Source organism: Malaclemys terrapin, chromosome 8 (genome assembly GCF_027887155.1).
Source record: "Malaclemys terrapin pileata isolate rMalTer1 chromosome 8, rMalTer1.hap1, whole genome shotgun sequence".
Taxonomy (NCBI): domain Eukaryota; kingdom Metazoa; phylum Chordata; order Testudines; family Emydidae; genus Malaclemys; species Malaclemys terrapin.
The window spans coordinates 32,492,579-32,514,595 of NC_071512.1; the positions used below are offsets into that span (position 1 = coordinate 32,492,579).

The 22,017-nt window shown below is 46.5% G+C and overlaps 1 protein-coding gene across 2 annotated transcripts in view; it reads left to right on the forward strand.

Moving 5' to 3' along the window:
• The window catches only part of RANBP17 (RAN binding protein 17), a 270,043-nt gene that overhangs the window by 194,877 nt on the left and 53,149 nt on the right, over positions 1-22,017 (forward strand). The window contains exons 21-23 of one of the 2 annotated variants that reach the window (XR_008445943.1): positions 713-820; positions 5,290-5,372; positions 15,930-16,021. Coding sequence is in view for 1 of the 2 variants with exons in the window: in XM_054037886.1 (XP_053893861.1) it covers positions 713-820; positions 5,290-5,372 (191 nt within the window). In the remaining variant the exon portion in view is untranslated. The remainder of the gene's footprint in view (positions 1-712; positions 821-5,289; positions 5,373-15,929; positions 16,022-22,017) is intronic. The other variant, XM_054037886.1, reaches the window with a different exon arrangement.

Genomic DNA, 22,017 nt, shown 5'->3' on the forward strand with positions numbered 1-22,017 from the left:
CTCAAGGCAGGGCTTGATTAATTTTTCTCCCATTTAAAGTGAAATGTCTTTTGGGGTAAACATTGTCATTTAAAATACAAAACAAAACCCCTTCCCAAATCCCCAGCAGATAAAAGACCCCCAGGGCAGCTCCAGAAAAGACAATAGGAAATCTTTCCAGTTTATAATATATATATAATATATAATATAAACTTTCACCGGCTTTCCTGATCCAACTGACCTGTGTTAAGTCTAACAAACATACAGGAAAGGTTGTTCCCTTCACCTCTGTGGCTGAGAAAATAGTTCAGACTCTATGGCCTATTTGGTCCTTGGCTTCCTGTAGAGACTTCCTGCCAGGGTGCCAGTTAATACCAGTTATGGTGGGTGCAGGAAGTGTATAAACGCATTGTCTGCTGGAAATTGGATACAGCCCAGAAATTAATTTTCTATACACACACAAAACTCTTTCCTTTGCCTGAAATTATGCCAGTTTTGTATATATTCCAAATATGATTTATTCAATGGCTTACCTATTTTGTACTTAATTTTTTGGATTTCCAAGGGATTTATTCTTCCAGGCACTGACAAATTTGGATGTATGGGTCCAGAGCCTCATCTAGAGTAAACTGGCATAGTTCTGTACCTGGCTCACCATAGTGGCAGTGAGGTAAAGTTAATCTGAAAAATATTAATTTTTGGCATTTACATTCTTTAACTCATTTTATGAAAGATACACATCATACCTGCCCATTCTACAAAGAGCTATTGAGCTGTGGTATCGTGAAGCAGCATGTACAACTCCGATCTTGAAGCTTATGGCAGAGCTTCTGCAAAACAGGTAATGAGCATGTGAGAGCTGGGTAAACAATAGGTGGCACTTACTTTGTTCTGTCTACATTTTTATATCATGACCATTATGGAGGTATCCTGACTTTCTTAACTTTCTCTTTAATGTCTTTTCGGACTGTGCTATGGAACAGGAACTAGAGAGACCACAGCTCCACCAGTGTTCTTGTTTTGATTTGCTACAGTGGTAGCAATTAAAAAGTCAACCATTAAAGATGCAGCATAGGATAATCTGTGACACTGCATTTATTTACTATTCAAAATAAACTGAAATAACTCAGATGCATCTCAGGTGCCATGATGTGGTAACCATAGTTAAATGTTGACTTTTTAATGGAGATCACTGAAAATAGTTCACTGTCTAATTTCTGTCTTGTGTTCCCTGCAACCTCTAAGTAACACTAAATGTGGTTTGTGGCTTTAAACATGTGTAACCTACTTTTACAGTTCCCCTCCAAAGAAAATACAATTTCCACGTACATTTGTATGCTGAATGTTTCACTTATTCAGACTGGGGAAGAAAGGCATCTAGGACAACAGTATTTCTAACCAACTTTTATATAATTTTTCCCTCTCTGTGAAATCCTCTTGGCACTTGCTGGCTCATGGAAGAGATCCCAGAATGATTTTCTGATCTGATGTAAATACCTTGGATTGCCTGTGTTTCAGGCTATGTCTACACTGCAGTTAAAAATCCGTGGCTGGCCCGGGCCAGCTGACTGGGGCTCATGGGTCTGTTTAATTGCAGTGTGGCCATTCCACTGTAGCCCAGGCTCTGGGACCATCCCACCTTGCAGGTGTGCTAGAGCCCAGTCTTCAGCTTGAGCCCAAATGTTAATACCACAATTAAACAGCCCCTTAGCCCAAGCCAGCTGGCATGGGCCAGCTGCAGGTTTTGAATTGCAGTGTAGACATACCCTAAGTGAGCCTTCTGTTATTTATAATGCCACAGAACCAGAACATTTTGTGATATCCTCATGGAATCTGCGGATGCTAAGAAGATTGCCCAAAGGGAGAAGAGACTTTGGAAGGGGAAAATGAAAGGGAGGGAGGGATAAAAATGATTCTCTGCTGGAGACCCCCATGAGCTGTATAGATGAGGCTTTCATCAGAGAAATCTGTGCTTTCCTCAGTTTCTATTTTTCCCTTGCAAGTTCATCTTTAAAAGAAAACAGATTAAAAACTGTTTAAAACAAAACACAAAACACAAAACACAAAATGCTTAACTGAGTGATGGACCACTGGTTCTACAAAGTTCAACTCTGGCCCCAAGAAAGTTAGTGAGTATCACTGGAGTTTAAGCCCTGAATGTCATCACAGACCTTCCAGGTCAGTTCTCAGTGTCTTTTGCATTTGTGGATTGGCTTTCTGTGACATTACCTATTGTTTGTGTAGGTTAATTTCCTGTTTTTATCATGGTAAGAGTGTAATAAAGTACTTTTAAAAGTTTAATCTCTGATACACCATATTCTGTATACTATTTAACAGTGCTGCAGCTTATTTCAGAGATAAGGTAGTTAAGAAAGAACCTATAAGAACACCAATAAGACTAAACAAAAGCAAAGTGATGCTAGAACAATAAATCTCATGCAAGGGACAGCTTTTCAAACTACTCTCCATATTCTTGCTATTCCTCCATCTACTGGAATTTAGAAAATCTGCATTGCTTGCTTAAGAGAACATCACTTGGGGTGGATTTCTTCTTTGTGTGCTGCCTTAGCCTGTACAGGTTAAAATGCATTAGACAATACACTATGACAGGGTTAAAATATGTTATGGAATATCAGTGTATGCATTATGCTGCTGTGATATTGAGATGTGTTTGGTTTGGGTTTTTTGCCTCTACCAGTCAGCCATCATTTTTGTGCTTGTAGAATACACAAATGTTTTGTGCAGTGTACATATGTTTTCTTCTTGTAAATTAGGGTATAAGCAGCTAGATTTACCCTGAAATTTGCACCTGTAAATAAGGATCCTGGCAGAAAAATGTGGATTGCAGCAAAGCAAGGTACCCACAACTTCCTTTGCACTAGGGGTCCTACAAGCACCCCACAAAGCACCAAAAATGGGTGACACACAACTAGGGCAGCCAAGGGATGCTCTGATTCAGTGCATTCAGTGGCAGGGCTCCTGTGCAGTTCCCAATAGAGATTAAGGGTAAAATTTATATAAGTGACTTAGGAGCCTACGGTTGTGTAGATGAACAGTTGGTGCATGTCAAACTGTGGTGTAAATCTACGGCACAGTAGCCTGACATCCACTGGCTGTCCACGTGGACTCTGCTACCATGCACTGAAAGTTCCTAGTGCACTTTGATCTACTCTCATTTCAAAGTGAAGTAGATTAGTGCTTCTCAAAGCCGGTCGGCCGCTTGTTCAGGGAAAGCCCCTGGTGGTCTGGGCCGGTTTGTTTACCTGCCGCATCGGCAGGTTCGGCCGATCGCGTCTCCCACTGGCCGCGGTTCGCCTCTTCAAGCCAATGGTGGCTGCGGGAAGTGGCACAGGCCGAGGGACGAGCTGGCCGCCCTTCCCGCAGCCCCCATTGGCCTGGAGCGGAGAACCATGGCCAGGCGGGAGCCGCGATCGGCCGAACCTGCAGACGCCACAGGTAAACAAACCAGTCCAGACCGCCAGGGGCTTTCCTTGCACAAGTGGCCGACCGGCTTTGTGAAGCACTGAAGTAGATCACAAGACCCTAGTCTCATTTTCATAAGTTATTTATAAGCTCTTGTTGACTTACAGTTAGACTTAGGAACCTTAGTGCTAAGTCACTTCTGAAAATGGGGCTTGGTCTTCAAAATCACTTAGGGGCTTTTGAAATTTTTACCTTAAAGCTACCTTTCTCCTAGGATTCTCCCAAGGGAGGGCATTGATGAAAACTTTGCTTTCCCTCCCAGTGGTTATATCCATATTGAGTACACAGTAGCTTTTTCTGGCCTATGGAGATGGTGTACCAGCACAAGCAGAGGTGAGACTAGTCTATGGTATGATCTCTTTCAGGTCTGAGTATATGCATTGAACTGCACTCTTGCATCTGGCTTACATTTGGGCTTCTCTACAAGATGGGGTAATACCCACTTACAGTCAAAAGTGTGCTAACATGTTTAGCATTAATTGGTCCATGTAGACCCTGCTGGTGTGCACTAAAGGTTCCTTAGTGTGCTTTAACACTTTAGTGCACATTAACAGGGTCTACGTGGACACACCCCCATAAGTGCACATTACCCCACCATGTAGAGGATGCATTTATATAATTGAATTCCTAGTGGGAATTAACTGATGAAATAAGCTATTGGGATATAGTAGTTCAGGTAAGAGTATAAAATAATTGTTTGTATTAGGAAGAATTTGTAGCATTCCTCTGAACTGCAAATAAACCAAAGGTGCTCACTAGGAATTTGAAAGCTTATTATTATTATTAGAATCATAGAACTGTAGGGCTGGTAGGGATCTTGAGAAGTCATCAAGTCCAGCCCTCTGTGCTGAGACAGGACCAAGTAAACCTAGACCATTCTTGACCAGTGTTTGTCCAACCTGTTGGGGACTCCCCAGCCTTGCTTAGAAGCCTGTTCCAGAGCTTAACTACCCTTAGGCTACATCTACACTACAGGGGGGATCGATTTCAGATACGCAAATTCAGCTACGGGAATAACGTAGCTGAATTCGACGTATCTGATCCGACTTACCCCGCTGTGAGGACAGCGGCAAATTGGCCACCGCAGCTCCCCCGTCGACGGCACTTACTCCTACCTGGGCTGGTGGAGTACGCGCGTCGATTTGGGGATCGATTATCGCGTCCCGACGAGATGCGATAAATCGATCCCCGAGAGATCGATTTTCTACCTCCAATCCGGGCAGGTAGTGAAGACCAGCCCTTAGAGTTAGAAAGCTTTTCCTAATATCTAACCTAAATCTCCCTTGCTGCGGATTAAACCTATTACTTCTTGTCCTACCTTCAGTGGACATGGAGAATAGATCAATGTCCTCTTTAGAACAGCCTTTAACATATTTGAAGACTGTTACCCGGTCTCCCCTTAAGTTTTCTTTTTCTCAAGATTAATCACACCCAGATTTTTTTAACCTTTCCTCATAGGTCCGATTTCCTAAACCTGTTGTCATTATTGTTGCTCTCCTCAGGACTCTCTACAATTTATCCACATGTCTCCTAAAGTGTCGCACCCAGAATTGGACACAGTACTCCAACTGAGACCTCAACAGCACCGAGTAAAACATTACCTCCTGTGTCTTACGTACAACATTCTTGTTAATACCACTAAGAATGATATTAGCCTTTTCCCAACTGCATCACATTCTTGACTCATGTTCAATTTGTGATCCACTCTAACCCCCAGATCCTTTTCCGCAGCATTACGACCAGTTTTTTTGTTTGTTTTTAGGAATGAGCACATTGCTAAGTTTTTCCCACTGTGACAATGTGAATATTTTTGCTGTTATTTTTTAGGTCACAGCGTTTAAATTTTGATGTATCATCTCCTAATGGAATTCTTCTCTTCAGAGAGGCTAGTAAAATGATTTGCACTTATGGTAGGTATCTGTTAATGTTTTCTTTGCAGTATAATTCTTTGACTGTTTTGTGAGGTAAAAGCCCCATTACTTTCATTCCCTTGAGCCTTGATGTATTTGTGAAAAGTTAACAGAGTATGAAGTGTTACGGCCAATATCAGCACATTATCCTGTACTCCTTGTCTGATACATATCATAGGAGCTCAGTTACACTCATAGACAATGGAGGGCACTACTTACATCATTTGTTTCTTGCAGACATGCATTCCATTCAGGTGTGTGCACTCCCAGGTCACCAAAGCCAGAGAACTTTGCTTAGCAGTACCAGTAGAGGCAGCACTTGTTCCCTTTGCCTCATAGCCCCTCCTCTGGCTATATAACAATGGCGCTGCCCCAGCCCCCCTCAGTTCCTTCTCACTGCCCGCAGCTAGAGTTGGAGTGCTCTGGGTAGTGTTTCTTCACACTGCCCCTTGTTTCTCTCAATTATTGGTAATTTATTCTAAATGATTAGTTAGTGGTTTTTTAGTAGTACCTTAGGTTAGTTAGCTGTCGTTTCCTGGTGGAATGCCTTCCCCAGGCTTTAAACATTGCCCATCGTGGGCAGGAGGGAGAGGGGGCTATTCCAAATAGTGATCCCCATATGCAGTGTTTGTTGCCCCTGGGAGAGGGGCACATTAAGGACAGGTGCTCTATCCCTAAGTCTTTCAAGAAAAGGACACAGGTAGCAAGGGATCTGAGACTCAAGCAGCACCTGATGAAGCAAGCCATGAGGCGTACGTCAGCACCAGAGAAAGAAAACACAGCCATCATTAGAGCCTCAAAGTGCCAGTGTTCCTCAGCAGAACTCAGAGGCGGCCTTTTGATGTTGTCTCAATACCAGGGAACGTGTCAGAGGTCCAGCTCCGTCGTGGGTACTCAAGCAGCCACAGTGCCAGTCAGCAGCCAGTGAGAAATCATGTCAAGAGAAGAGCAAATCCACTCCCAAGGACAAAGAGGTTGGATCTCATAGGCAGAAAAGTTTATTTGACCTCCTTACAAAGCGGGGAGGGATAGCTCAGTGGTTTGAGCATTGGCCTGCTAAACCCAAGGTTTTGAGTTCAATCCTTGAGGGGGACACTTAAAGATCTGGGGCAAAATCAGTACTTGGTCCTGCTAGTGAAGGCAGAGGGCTGGACTCAATGACCTTTCAGGGTCCCTTCCAGTTCTATGAGATAGGTATATCTCCATATATTATTATTATTATATTATAAATTGCAAATCAACAGGCATTGTTCTCAAGATATAACTTTGCAAATTGGGACGCTGACAAAATTCATGGAGCAATTGCCCGATTCTTCTAGGGAGGACTTCAAGGCATTTGTAATGGAGGACAGTCTGGGGCCCAAGACATCGTTGCAGTCGGCCCTAAACTTAGCTGACACAGCCTCCAGAGTTATGGCTACAGCAATCGTGATGAGAAAAGCATTGTGGTTGCATAATTCAGCATTGTCTCCAGATGTATAACAGAGTGTAAAGGACCTTCCTTTCGATGGTTGACCTCTCTTTTCAGATAAAACGAATGAGACTTTGCATTCATTTTAAAGACTTGAGTGCAACAAATGTGGTCTTCGGGAATTTATACGCAAGCCTCAAAAAGATGCCAATTTACTGGGCAACGACAGCAGAAATACTGTTCCCCAGCTATATTTTAGACAGACACCTTATCAACCGAGGCAAGACTACCCCAGGAAAGGAATAGATCTCACAAGAGAACGTCTTCAGGGTCTAATTTTACTCAGCCACTCCATCCCCTTCCATCACAGGGCAGAGAGCCTATTTGACTAGCATGTCAGGAGCAGCAGACCAGTTGTAAACATCCTAACTCCATCACCTCAGTTTGGGGACAGGGTAGCCCACTTCTACAGTGCCTGGGAAATAATAACCATGGACAAATGGGTCCAAGACACTGCATTTGGGTTACGCCATTCAATTTCTATCCATTCCCCACTCCAACCCTCCAATCTCATCCCTTTTCAAGGACCCTTCTCACAAGTAATTGCTTTTCAGCAAGTTCTCTGTGTGCCCTGGGAGCTATAGAGGAGGTCCCTCATCAGTGTGCTGGATGAGGCGTCTACTCCCGATATTTCCCAATCCACAAGTCCAAGGGAGGAGTGAGACCTATCCTCAATCTCCGCAATCTCTACAGATACATCAAATATATCAGGTTATGCATGGTTGCTCTGGCTACTATTCCTTCTGGTCTGAATTGTAACAATTGGTTTGCTGCTCTTGATCTCCAAGACACTTATTTTCATGTGTTGATCTTTCTGGGCCACAGGAAGTTCTTGAGATTCCTAGCTGGCAATCGTCATTGCCAACATACGGTTCTCCCCTTTGGCCTGTCCTTGGCTCTGTGTGTCTTTACCAAATGCATGATGATGATAGCTGTCCATCTCAGGAGGAATGGAATTCATGTCTTCCCATGCTTGGATGACTGGCTAGTAAGAGGAAAGTCTGAGAAGCAAGTCCTCAGTCACATCCCATTCATGCTGGATCGTTTCGATCTGTTGAGGCTGATCCTGAACAAAAAGAAATCAGCACTGAACCCTATCCAAAAAATCGAGTTAATTTGGACCCTACCAGACTCTACAAATTCGAGGGCCTTTCTCCTGTACAAACGATTCTGTAAAATTCAGCATCTGTGACTGAACCTCCAATTGCATCCTACACTCTCCAGCAATTGTTGAGACTAGTCCAGCATTCAAGTTACCATTCAATAGACGTTCTTCTTCGAGTGCTTGCTCATATCCATTCCATTAGGTGTGTGCGCGCCGCGTGCACGATCGTCGGAAGATTTTCTACCCTAGCAACACCGGCGGGTCGGCTGTGGAGCCCCCTAGAGTGGCGCCTTCATGGTGCTGAATATATACCCCAGCCGACCCGGCGCCCCCTCAGTTCCTTCTTACCGCCCCTGACGGTCGTTGGAACTGTGGAGCGCTGCTTAGCTGTTCTCCACTCTCCCTAGCTTAGTTTGTTGTATCACAGTTATAGTTATAGTTATAGTTCTAGTGTTTATAGTTAAATAGTTAAATAGTTTAAAAGTTGTTCTAGTTGTTCTAAGTAGTTCAGGGGATTTAGGGGGTCGTCTCCCCCTTTCTCCCCCGGCCGCGGGGCCGGGCTCATGCCCAACGCTCCCGGCTTCAAGCAGTGCGCCTCCTGCGCTAAGCCTATGCCCACGAGCGACCCGCACGACTCCTGTCTGAAGTGCCTGGGAGAGTCCCATCAAACAGACAAGTGCAAGATCTGTAAGGCCTTCAGACCAAGGACCAAGAAGGAGCGGGACTTTCGGCTCCGGCAACTCCTGATGGAGGCGGCACTTAGTCCGGACGCTCCATCTACAAGTCAGGCCCCGGCACCTAGCACCTCGGTGCGCAGTGCCCCGGCGGCACCGGCTATGACGACCACGCGAGTGGCGTCAGACAAGCCTCCCCGGCACCGAACCTCGTCGGCACCGCAAGCAGTGCCTCGGCGCCGGTCATTATCCCCGGGGCATAAAAAAGCCCATAAGACGGGGACATCCGTGCCGAAGACGCCGGCTCCCCCAGTGCCGGGGGTAGAGCCGCGTCCGCCGGTGGAGCACCGGAAACAGGTGCCTCCAGCACCGTCGACTCCGGCGCCGAGGCCGTTGAGTCCGGTGCAGATAGCGTCTCCACCGAGACCGGCGGTGATACAGTGCCTCCCGTCGACTCCAGAGACCTTCGCGGCGGCGAGAGACTTAATAGCTCTCACGGAGCCGGCACCGCCTCAACCACCGGCACCGACTGCACCGTTGACTCGCCCGGTCCAGTCAAGGGGGAAACCTGCCTTGATGCGCCCTCCATCGCAAGGGCTGGAACCTCGGCACCGATCCAGGTCCCGAAGCAGGTCCCCACGCCGCTCGCAGTCCCGGCACCGAATATCGCCTCGGCACCGGTCGTACTCGCGGCCAAGATCTTCTTCGCGGCACCGCTCTACGTCTCGGCACCGCTATGATCGTCGGCACCGATCAACGTCGAGACGTAGTTCTCGGCACCGCTACGGTCGACGCTCGACGTCGAGAGGCCGCTCCCGGCACCGGGCATACTCCAGGTCCTCGTCGAGGTCCAGATCCGACTCCCGGCACCGACGAGGTCATCGGCACCGGTCGCGGTCCCGGCACCGATCGCCGGCACCGCATAGAGATAGATCATCTCCGGACCGGCACCGTACGGCACCGCAGCCAATGGGAATCGTCTCGACGCTCTCGGCACCGCCGTGGCCATCGAGATCGGTGTCCCACTCCTCGGAGGACCTCTCGAGATCGGCATACCCCCCTCAGGGGCAAGCCGAGGAACAGGACTTGGGACATTGGCAGGACACGACAGGGGACCATTCTCATGGCCCATCTCACTGGTCGTTTTGGACCCCGTGGGCGTACCATCAGGCGCAAGGGGCTCCAATTGCTTCGACCTCTCGCTCCGGTCACTCCATCAGAGGGGCCCCGGAGTCCACCATTTCTCGGCCTCCGCCAGGGGGCATGGAGGCTTCTGGGTCCGCACCACCTGACGCCCTGGACCCAGGCACAGGTGATGCTCCAGCCCAGGAACAGGGAGACCAGGACCAGCCCTTGGATCCTGTTCCACCGGAGGCATCTTCCTCTTCTTCTCCGGATGAGGCAGTGGCGGGCACATCGTGCACAGGCCCACCTCCAATAGATCTTCGGGCTCACCAGGATCTTCTGCGCAGGATGGCCCGTAACATGGACCTGCAGGCGGAGGAGATAGTGGAGGTGCACGACCCGATCGTGAATATCCTTGGAGCGGATGCCCCATCGAGGGTGGCGTTACCCCTGATCCGCACGATTCAAACGAATGCGGATACAATATGGCAAACTCCTGCCTCTATCCCACCCACAGCGAGAGGGGTGGAAAGGAAATACTTTGTCCCGTCTAAGGACTACGGGTACTTGTATACCCACCCCCAACCGTGTTCACTGGTGGTGGAATCAGTGAATGCACGAGAGCGCCACGGCCAGCAGGCTGCAGCGCCTAAATCAAAAGAGGCTAAGCGGCTCGATTTGTTTGGCCGTAAGGTTTACTCAGCCGGAGGGCTGCAACATAGAGCGGCGAACCAACAGGCGCTACTGAGCCGCTACAATTTTAACTCCTGGAACTCTATGGGGAAGTTTAAGGAGTTGATTCCCCAGGAGTCCAGGGAAGAGTTTGGAGCCATGGTAGAGGAGGGCAAGAAGGTGGCTCGGACCTCCTTGCAGGCCTCCTTGGACATAGCAGACTCAGCTGCGAGGACCCTGGCTTCGGGTATCGCTATGCGCAGGATCTCCTGGCTTCAGGTTTCGGGTTTGCCTCCGGAGCTGCAGCAAACCCTACAGGATCTGCCCTTTGAGGGACATGAATTGTTCTCAGACAAGACGGACTCTCGCCTGCAGAGCCTCAAGGACTCGAGAACAATCATGCGCTCCCTGGGGATGCATGTTGTGGGCCCTCAGCGCAGACCATTTAGGCCGCAGCCTCAGCGCTTCTACCCCCCCCCCCCCCCCCGCCTCGTCAGAGACAAGACTCGGCCCGGAGGCGAGGGCGAGGTGGTAGGAGAAGATGGGCTGGCCCTCAACCCGGTCAGAACCAGGGGCCACCAAGACCACCTTCAGGTCCTAGACAGAACTTTTGAAGGTGCGGTCGAGGACGGCGCCCCAGTCATCCCCCAGGATCCAGCCCCCTCCTTTCAGGATCGTCTCTCCCACTTCCACCGCGCTTGGTCCCTTATAACTTCGGACTGTTGGGTCCTCCGCACGGTGGAGAGGGGATACGCTATCCAGTTTTCTTCTATCCCCCCCTCCCACCCCCCTTCCCCGTCCCTCTTCAGGGACCCTTCTCACAAGCAACTTCTTATACAGGAGGTTTCTACGCTCCTGGCCATGGGGGCCATAGAGGAGGTTCCAATAGAGTTAAGGGGCAGGGGATTTTATTCCCGTTACTTCCTGATCCCCAAGTCCAAAGGAGGTCTGCGGCCCATCTTGGACTTGCGCAGACTCAACAAATTCGTAGTAAAGTTGAAGTTCCGCATGGTCTCTTTGGGGGCCATTATCCCTTCCCTCGATCCTGGAGACTGGTTCGCCGCCCTCGACATGAAAGACGCATACTTTCACATCTCAATTTACCCACCTCACAGACGCTTCCTGCGATTCGTGGTAAACGCGGTGCACTACCAATTTGCAGTCCTTCCCTTCGGCCTATCCTCGGCCCCAAGAGTGTTCACGAAATGTATGGCTGTCGTGGCAGCGTACCTTCGTCGGCAAGGGATACAGGTGTTCCCGTACCTAGACGACTGGCTGGTACGCGGTCGCACCAAGGAGCAAGTTCAAGCTCACGTCCACATAATAGTGCACACATTCAACGAGTTGGGCATCCTACTCAACAAGGACAAATCCACTCTAGAACCTACCCAGAGAATAGAATTCATAGGCGCAGTTCTAGACTCCAGACGTGCACAAGCCATCCTGCCAGACAACCGATTTGGCACCATCACGAGCCTCATTCAAGGGCTCCAGGCGTTCCCAACTACCACGGTGAGGTCGTGCCTTACCCTGCTGGGTCACATGGCTTCCTGCACGTACGTAACCAGGCATGCCAGACTTCGGCTTCGCCCACTCCAGACCTGGGTGTCGTCAATATACCGACCACATCGGGACAGCCTGAACATGGTGGTCACGGTCCCGATCTCGGTCCTGACCTCCCTCACCTGGTGGCTAGATCACAATGTGGTCTGCGAGGGGATGCCATTTCACGCCCCACAACCCTCTCTGCACCTGGTCACAGACGCTTCATCTCTGGGTTGGGGCGCCCATCTCAACGAACACCATACCCAGGGCCTGTGGACTGCACCCCAGCTAGCCCTGCACATCAATGTTCGGGAACTGATGGTGGTGCGCCTGGCGTGCCAGGCATTTCTCAACCTCCTACGTGGCCGATGTGTGTTAGTTCTCATCGACAACACCACGGCCATGTTTTACATCAACAAGCAAGGAGGAGCACGTTCGTCAATTCTATGCCAAGAGGCCATTCGCCTGTGGGACTTCTGCATCGCCCACTCAATCCATCTCACGGCATCGTTCCTCCCTGGAGTCCAGAACACTCTAGCGGACCGACTCAGCAGGTCCTTCCAGACGCACGAGTGGTCTATCCGTCCGGACATCATACATTCCATCTTCCAAAAGTGGGGGTTTCCCCAGATAGACCTGTTTGCATCTCAAGACAACAGGAAGTGCCACGTGTTCTGCTCCCTACAAGGTCGAGCTCCGGGCTCCCTCTCGGATGCGTTTCTCCTTCCCTGGAAAGACCACCTGTTTTATGCCTTCCCTCCGTTTCCTCTGGTCCACAAGGTACTGCTCAAATTGCGCAGAGACCAGGCACAGGTAATTCTGGTCGCTCCAGCGTGGCCGAGACAACATTGGTACACCACACTGTTGGAACTCTCGGTTCAGACACCGATCCCGCTTCCGTTGTGTCCGGATCTCATCTCTCAGGACCACGGCCGGCTGCGTCACCCCGACCTGCAATCACTCCACCTCACGGCGTGGCTGCTCCATGGTTCACCCAGGCAGAGCAGCAATGCTCGCACTCTGTCCAACAGATTCTGCTGAGCAGTAGGAAGCCCTCAACACGCACCACGTACCTGGCCAAGTGGAAGCGGTTCTCCTGTTGGTGCGAACAACGAGCCATGTCCCCGTTGCAGGCACCCATTCCTCTCATTTTGGAATATCTCCTCTCCCTAAAACAGCAGGGGTTGGCGATATCTTCAATTAGAGTTCACCTGGCCGCTATATCGGCCTTTCACCCAGGGGAACTCGCGTCCTCGGTATTCTCTAACCCGATGGTCGTTAGATTCCTCAAGGGCTTAGACCGGATGTACCCACAACAACGTCAGCCCGTTCAGACGTGGGACCTCAACCTGGTTCTCTCCAAGCTCACAGGTCCTCCATTCGAGCCACTGGCCACCTGTTCACTTTTGTACCTATCCTGGAAGACAGCCTTCCTTGTAGCCATCACCTCAGCAAGGCGCGTTTCTGAACTCAGGGCGCTTACATCCGAGCCCCCTTATACAGTTTTCCATAAGGATAAAGTGCAGCTTCGTCCACATCCTGCCTTTCTCCCTAAGGTGGTTTCTCCTTTTCATATCAACCAGGACATCTTTCTCCCGGTCTTTCATCCCAAACCACATGCCACTCGCCAGGATCAACGTTTGCATTCCCTGGACGTACGAAGGGCCCTGGCCTTCTATATTGACCGCACAAAGCACTTTAGAAAGACGACGCAACTCTTCGTTGCAGTGGCCGACCGAATGAAAGGCTCACCGGTCTCCTCACAACGCCTATCCTCCTGGATTACGTCTTGCATCCGGACTTGCTATGACCTGGCAGGTGTCTCAGCACCGCACCTCACCGCTCACTCCACGAGGGCCCAGGCTTCCTCGACGGCTTTCCTGGCACAAGTTCCGATCCAGGACATTTGTAGAGCAGCGGTTTGGTCATCAGTCCACACATTTACAGCTCACTATGTACTAGTGCAGCAGTCCAGAGACGATGCTGCTTTCGGATCAGCGGTTTTGCACACAGCAATGTCTCACTCCGACCCCACCACCTAAGTTGGGCTTGGGAGTCACCTAATGGAATGGATATGAGCAAGCACTCGAAGAAGAAAAGACGGTTACTCACCGTTGTAACTGTTGTTCTTCGAGATGTGTTGCTCATATCCATTCCAAACCCGCCCCTCGTCCCCACTGTCGGAGTAGCCGGCAAGAAGGAACTGAGGGGGCGCCGGGTCGGCTGGGGTATATATTCAGCGCCATGAAGGCGCCACTCTAGGGGGCTCCACAGCCGACCCGCCGGTGTTGCTAGGGTAGAAAATCTTCCGACGATCGTGCACGCGGCGCGCACACACCTAATGGAATGGATATGAGCAACACATCTCGAAGAACAACAGTTACAACGGTGAGTAACCGTCTTTTCTTGTGTGAGTACCTCAGGAAATACTGAACTCCCTGCAGTGGTGGACAATTCAGAACAATGTGTGTCTGTGGATTCACTTTGTCTGACCCATGTCTACAAGAATGTTGGGCACCGATGCCTCTTCCATAGGCTGGAGAGTGCATCAGGGATTGTGGACGGAACAAGAAGCATCCTCTCATATCAATGTACTGGAGCTTCGGGCAATATATAACATGTGCCAGGCCTTTCTCGATCACATCCAAGGAACAACTGTGCACATACTCACGAACAATACCATTGTGATATACAATGTCAACAAGCGTCAAAGAAAATATCATGCTGGTAGCAGCTCACTTACTAGGGTCCCAGAATCAGCTGGCTGATCACCTCAGCAGTACCTTCTCAGACAGTCACAAGTGGTCGCTAAAGAACAGTGTGCTCAGGGCCCTCTTCGAAGAATGGGGCCTCCCTTTCATCTACCTATTCATGACAAAGGACATAAGGAAATGTCATCAGTTCAGTTCCTGAGCAGGGTTCAGTCTGAGATCCCTCACTGCATTTCATCTGAATTGGGGTCCAAGTCTGAAATATGCTTTTTCTCCCTATCGCTCTAATCCCTTAGGTTATCCTCAGAATCAAATTGGGCCATACCAAGCTGATCCTGATTGCCCCAGCATGGCCGAAACAATGTTGGTTCTCCAGTCGTGCACTGTCAGTTTGATCTCCCAAGTCTCTCCCTCTTGTCCATGTCTTGTTAACTCAGCATCATGACCACATTCTTCATCCAGTGCTGGACAGTCTACACCTTTCCGCAAGGATGTTGCATTGTTGGATGAGGAGAAAACTCAGTGCTCAGAAGCGGTTAAAGAAGTTCTGCTTATTAGTAGAAAACCATCTATTTGTCTTAAGTGGAATTGGTTTTTGATTTGGGCAATCTCAAAGAGAATTCATCCTATGGCAGTCTAGATTCAGAATTTCTGGACTACTGGGTTGCATTTGAAATCTTTGGGCCTGGCTCTTAGCTCCTTGAGATTTCATTTGGCTGGGATTTCAGCTTTCACCCTCTTATTCAGGGAAAGTTGGTCTGAGGCTGGCAAGCCACATGCCAGCTCTCACCAAGGTTTTAGGCCTCAGCCAAGCACTGACAAATTCACTGCTGGAATCCAGTCTTTCACCTGTGTGTTAGCATGGTTAAGATGGGCATTTTATGTATACCAAAGTGGTTAGTGTTCAGACTTTATGAAATGCTTGTAAGTTGCTGCATGCATTAATCTCATTTATGATATCTTAATCATATGCTATGAAGTAATATTTAAGTGTTTGCTTTATAACTGTAAAAAATGTTTGCTCTGAAACTGTGAACCTTTCAGGAGGAATCATCTCCTGCTCACCAAGAAGGCTATCAAAACTAAATGGGCTATTGTGAGACATCACAAAACAAAGACTTTTGTTAATTGGCCCTTCAAATCCATGAAGAGGCTAGTGCTGAAGGGCTTGTTCCATCAATTTGAATACTGGAAGAAAGAAAAAAATATCTGACAAGAAAATTTTTCATCTCTTTGCTGTTTGGACTCTCACAGGGCCAGAACTATGAAACAGAAGCAGAGATCTCTAAAAGACATTCATATCTGACAGATTACTACAACTGTGACACCTTTTAAAACCATAGACTGTAAGTCATTTGTGTATATAAATTTGCTTGCTTAACCTTATAATAACTATCTCATTTCCTTTTTCCTAGTTAATAAATCCTTAGTTTACTATAGAATTGGCTACAAGCATTGTCTTTGGGGTGAGCTCTAAGGTACAAATTGACCTGGGATAAATGACTGGTCTCTTGGGACTGGGAGCAACCTGAATATTTTGTGATCTTTGGTGTATAGCATCCAACTATCACTGCGTTCAGCTTGCCTGGGTGGCAAGATAGACCGGAATGCCCAAGGGGACCCCAGCGTAAGACTCTTATAGGAGTTCACATTTGTTAGTGAGTTGGTGAAATCTAATTCTGGAACACGCCCCAGTTTGGGATCTCTGCCCTGTTTTTTGGCAGTCTGCTCTGAGGTTGGTGCTCACAGTTGTGAACCACTTCAGACTGTGTGACAGTCTGTATTTTCAAATCCTATGGTAGGTAGTTTTCTGAAAGGCATTGTCCGTCTTTTTCCACTGGTGAAGAAAATGGTGTCGTGGGACTGTAATACGGCACTTGCGGCACTGTTGGGTCCACCGTTCGAGCTGATAGAAACACGCTTGTTAGTTCTCCAATCCCAGAAGACAGCCTTCTTGTTAGTTATAACGTAGGCTTACAAGTCAGTGAATTACAAGCCTTAATGGCAGATCCCACATACACCCAGTTCTTCAAAGACGAAGTAGATTTAACGCCACATCCAAAATTTCTGTTAAAAGTGATACCTCAGTTTCACTTTAATCAGGTTATTTACTTACCTGTATTTTTTCCCAAACCACACTTGGGTGCAAAAGAACAATGCCTTCATACTTTAGATGTAAGAAGGTGTTTGGCATTTTAACTGGAAAGGACTAAATCATTTTGTTCGTCACCTCATCTCTTCGTATCTTATATTGAGCAAATGAAAGGACAATCAGTCTCAGCTCCGACCATTGCTAAGTGGATAATGATGTGTATTACTATGGCTTATGGAACAACTCAGATTGTGCCTCCAAAGTTATTACAGGCTTGTTTGATGAGACTAAAGCAACATCACTAGCATTTCTTAGAGATGTAGTAGATATCTGCAGAGCTGCAACATGATCCTAAGTAGAAACCTTTGCTAGACATTAGACTATTGTGATAAACTGGGACTGTTCTTAATGTGGCCTTTGAATGCTGAGTGGGGAGTGTTGTTGGCCTGTGAAGGTTGCAGGGGAGGGTGGCTAGGATGGTCTGCACTGGGGGATGGGAGACTGGCCTTGAGGGAGAATACCTGAGCATGTAACATGAGAACCCAGGAAGGGGTTAGAGGCCAGGTGACACCTTGACCCCCGAAACTAAACAAAGGCTGGGGGAGGAGACGCTGGAGGGAGTTGGAGTTTCAGGAGCTGGCTGGTAATGGAGGGGAGCCCGGACAGGGCTCTGACCCCCCAACGGGGCTGTAGTGCCCCTGGGACCCCAAGATGGACCTAACTGAGAGGGTCCTGTTGTCTGTGCCTGCAAGACATGTCTTGGACTGTGTTCCTGTCGTCTAAATAAACCTTCTGCTTTACTGGCTGGCTGAGAGTCATGGTGAATCGCAGGAAGCCGGGGGTGCAGGGCCTTGTGTCCCCCCACACTCCATGACAACTATAACCACGGCATCTAGGGCCAATGCAAACTTTGAGAAGACAGTTCTACAGTCTCTGAGTAAATAGACTCTGAGCCCCATCTCCTCAGTGAATGGGCTGTGAGTCACCTGAGTGGAATACATGTCTGCAGCCACTCGAAGAAGAAAAGACAGCTACCTGTGTTGTAACTCTTATTCTTTGAGATGTGGATGCAGACATGTGTTCCATGACCTACACTCTGTACCCTGTGCACCTGGGGTTTGGTTTAAAGGAACTGAGGGGTGCACCGCGATTATATGGCCAGGGAGGAGCTATGGAGCAAAGGACATGATCATCACCCATGGGGTACTGCTAGGTGAATTACTCCAGCTTTGGTGTGCTGGGCACACTCACACCTGAGTGGAATACATGTCTGCATCCACATCTCAAAGAACAACAGTTACAACATGGGTAAATAACTATTTTTTACTTTGTAGTATGTGTCTTCTATCAACTTTTTATGTATTCTTTTCAGAAATTAAAACACTCTTTGGATGTTTGATCCAAAGCTACAGGTTGAGAGGTCTGGAGTGACTGCATGTATCTAGAATATATTCCAGCAGTTCCAAAACATAATGGGCCCATAACAACTTCACCCTTGAGCACTGTTTAAACATTTATAAGTTGCCCCATCTTTCCAGCTCAAGACATGCACAGAATCGAAACAGGTCTCTGACATCAGCTATCTATATTGGGACTCAATCCATATTTTGAAAGAAATGTTACTAAGTTTTTGTAATGCCACTTTATTTTAAGGAAAGAACATAAAAATCCTTTTTCTTTTGCTTTTTTTTTTTAAGAAACAAAACTGATGTTTTAAAATTTTTGTTTACTGCACTTACAGATACATTCTGGGGCTGGAATTGGTATGTGTTCAATGGCTTCTTGTTAAAAGATACTTAGATGTAATTACACATTTGATTTGTAGTGTACAGAGGCAGTCAGGATATGCAGACTGCAGAAAGCACTTATTTAGGGAAGGAAAAAATGATTCCAAGTAAATCTTATTTCTAATAAACTCATCTCCACCATTTTATTTTCAACTACATCAGTTAGTGTGCTGCCACGGTTTTTTCAACCTGTTCTCAACTAAATTTATGAGAGTGATTAAACAAAATAAAAAACAGTTCAGCTCAGGAAAAGATAAAAACTGGTAACTTTTAAGCATCCTAAATACTATTAGCTATGCATTTAATTTAGATTTAATTGCTATGTGCTTCCTCTTGATGATCAAAAAGATAGATAGTTATGTTGTTGCTTTAAGCCCAGTTGACTCATTCTTCCTGGATCCCTGTGCAATCCTGCTGTCCACTTTTTCCTGCCTCAATCGACTTTTACCATCTTTTTTTTTCATTTTTGAAAAATCACCTAGTCATTGATCACTCCTCAGTTGGCGTATGCCTTGTAACCCTTGCCCTCATCATCTACTCCATCTTTACTGGATCTCACCCTGTTCCATTCATAACCGATGGTAACTTTTCTCCACATTCTGAAAAAAACTTCACTTGCTAACTGCTGTCTCAAACACTTTTTATGGTACACCTGGGAAGCCCAGTAAATTCTCAGTCCCCCAAGAGATTGTCAGCCTTTGCCAGGAGGAATCTGACGTCTTCTGGGTCTTGCTAGAGATGAGCTGTGCTATTCAAAGGAAAGGCCTAAAGCAATACCAGATTTAAGATTAGTAGTAAGATAAGTAGTAGAGTTGAAGAGATTACTGGAACCCCCATTGGGACAGTTACTTCTCCCTGTTCCTGAAGATGCTATGATGGAAGATGAGACAAAGCCTCAATGTTTCTAGTTCTATGACTTATGTTATACAGGAGGTCAGACTAGATGATCACAGTGTCTTTCCTGGCCTTGGAATCTATGAATCTGCCATAAATAATATATTTTAAAATAGATTTGATTATTTCAAATAATTATGACAAGATTTCCAAATACCATAGTATTTATCTGCCAAGCTGTCCTGCAGTGCTCAAGACCATGAGTACCAACCTCAGGGCAGACTGTTAAGAACAAGGGCACGAACCCCAAATTGGTTGTGAGTTCTGCACTTTGATTTTACCAACCAATTATCAAGCGTAAACTCCTCAGGCACTATAACGGTCTTAACATGGAGTCACAGACGGTATTCTTGGGTACTCCAATCTGCTTACCCCAGGTCAGTTGTACTTTAGATCTCATACAGTAGCCAATCCTATAATAAACTATCTAAAGATTTATTAGCTAGGAAAAGGAAATAAGAAAGTTATTTGCAAGGTTAAAGCAGGTAAACATATCTACACACAAATGAGTTCCAATCTTAAGTTTCAAAAAGTAATAGAAACTGGTTACAGATGTTATTAGTGAGATTAATGTATGCAGCAACTCTCAAACATTCAATAAAGTCTAATCACTAAAACATATTCTTATAATTCTAATACCTAGTTTAAGAATACTAACACACTGGTGACCCAGACTGGTTCCAGCTAAATATCTGTCAGTGTTCATGGGAACTTTGGCATGAGCTGGCACCTTCTCTGCCAGCATCACAGTGTCCACGTTGTTTTGTAGTTTTTAATAACTGTCCATATAGTCCTTAGCAGCGTTGAAAGGGCTCTGGAAGACAATAATGACCTTTTCAAAGTCTGATTGTGACAGATTGGGAAATCATTAACTTTTCTTTTCTTGTATGAGTAATTGGGGTAATCTGTGTGGACAACACATCTTGAAGAACCACAGTACCTGTAGGATAAGTAACCCTTCTTTCTTCATTTTCATTTTGTGTCTCCTTTTGAAAATGTTGATAAAGTAGACGTGTGTCCTACTATACAAAGAGAGACTAACATGATTATAGGCATGTTTAAAGGCAGCCAAGGTTTCCCCAACATGTTTGAATCATTGTACAGGATGAAAACATACAGGTGAAGGTTTCTGGGTTGCAGTGAACCTTGCCAACACAAATTGGTATTTCTCTGATTTAGTTTGTTATAACAGGCAGTAAAGCCATTTCAAGAGACTAAAATAAATTGGCTTACAATCAAACTATTAAAATGCCACCATTTACCACCAATCACCACAACATAATGTCTGACATTTTAAGTATAGGGAAACACTCTGGAATCTCATATGTTGGCCAGTAGTGACTTTTTATGGCAACAAAACTAGGTTAAGAGCACGTTTAATTTATCTTTAGAAATGCAATGGAGGCACTCTATTTCAGAGTAACTAAACTATAGTCTGTAGGATTTTAGCATTCAATTGACATTTCTTTGACATTTAGGGGTATACTTCTGAGTCATTGGAAGGGGCAGGTGGTGTTCTCTGGAGGAATGAGCAAAGGGTTGGGAATCCAGAGTTCCAGGATTCTTATCCCTAGCTCTGGCAGTGTCTCACTGCGTGGTCTTGGCCAATCCAGATCACCTTTTTGTCAGTTTCCTAATCTGTTAAATAAGGATAATACTACTTCAGGAGAGGAGAGAATTAATTAGTTCATGTCTGTACAGTCATTTGAATATGTAAAGCACTATATAAATTATTATTAGAGGATCTCCGGCTAACTGGAGTATCTAAATCCCTGTCCTGTCCTTTGAAGGATTACCCGCCTTGTTAACATGTTTTTTTAAAAAACAGAAGTTGAGAGTCTTACATAGCAACATGATTTTATGAAGTGGAGCTTTAAGAAAAACACCATACAACACAAGGCTAATGATATAATTGCAAAAATTGGCAACACAGATGCATATTTTGTATAAATGTGGAAATAAACTTAGTTATAGTGTGATTTACATCAGTAGGTGAAATGAGGGATTATGTTAATACAGACTTTTTCTCTATTCCTCTCAGATAATGATATCCTCACACACAGAGACATATCTATATCCAGTTGGTAAAAATTCTGCTTTTAGAATTCTGACTGGCACCAAACTAACAACAGGAAAACTCCAGATTATGGCTCAGTTACACTGAAGATCCTCTTGATCTATAAATCAATTCAAAACCTCGGTCCAAGCTGTCTCTCTGTCTGGTCAACCCTGCAATACACAAGCAGCAGCTGAGGTCATCTGATGCCAGTCCGCTTTTCTCACCAGTACCTAAACGTGCTGCACTGGTGATTATTGTTACAACTCTTTGGTTTCCTCAGTCTGGAACTCCCTGATCAAAGCTGTCTGGCATGTGATTCTTTCCTTTTTTTAAATGCAGAAACTGCATGTCGAAGAAAATGTGACCTTCCTCCGCCAATGAAAAACTATTGCCTCAGGCCTTGTGTCTCCTACAGTACCGTTACGTCAAACATGCATTTGCTGTCTGGAAATGCACTTTCACTCTTGTCTTATTTCTTAAATATGAATGACTTTTCTGAACATTTATTTG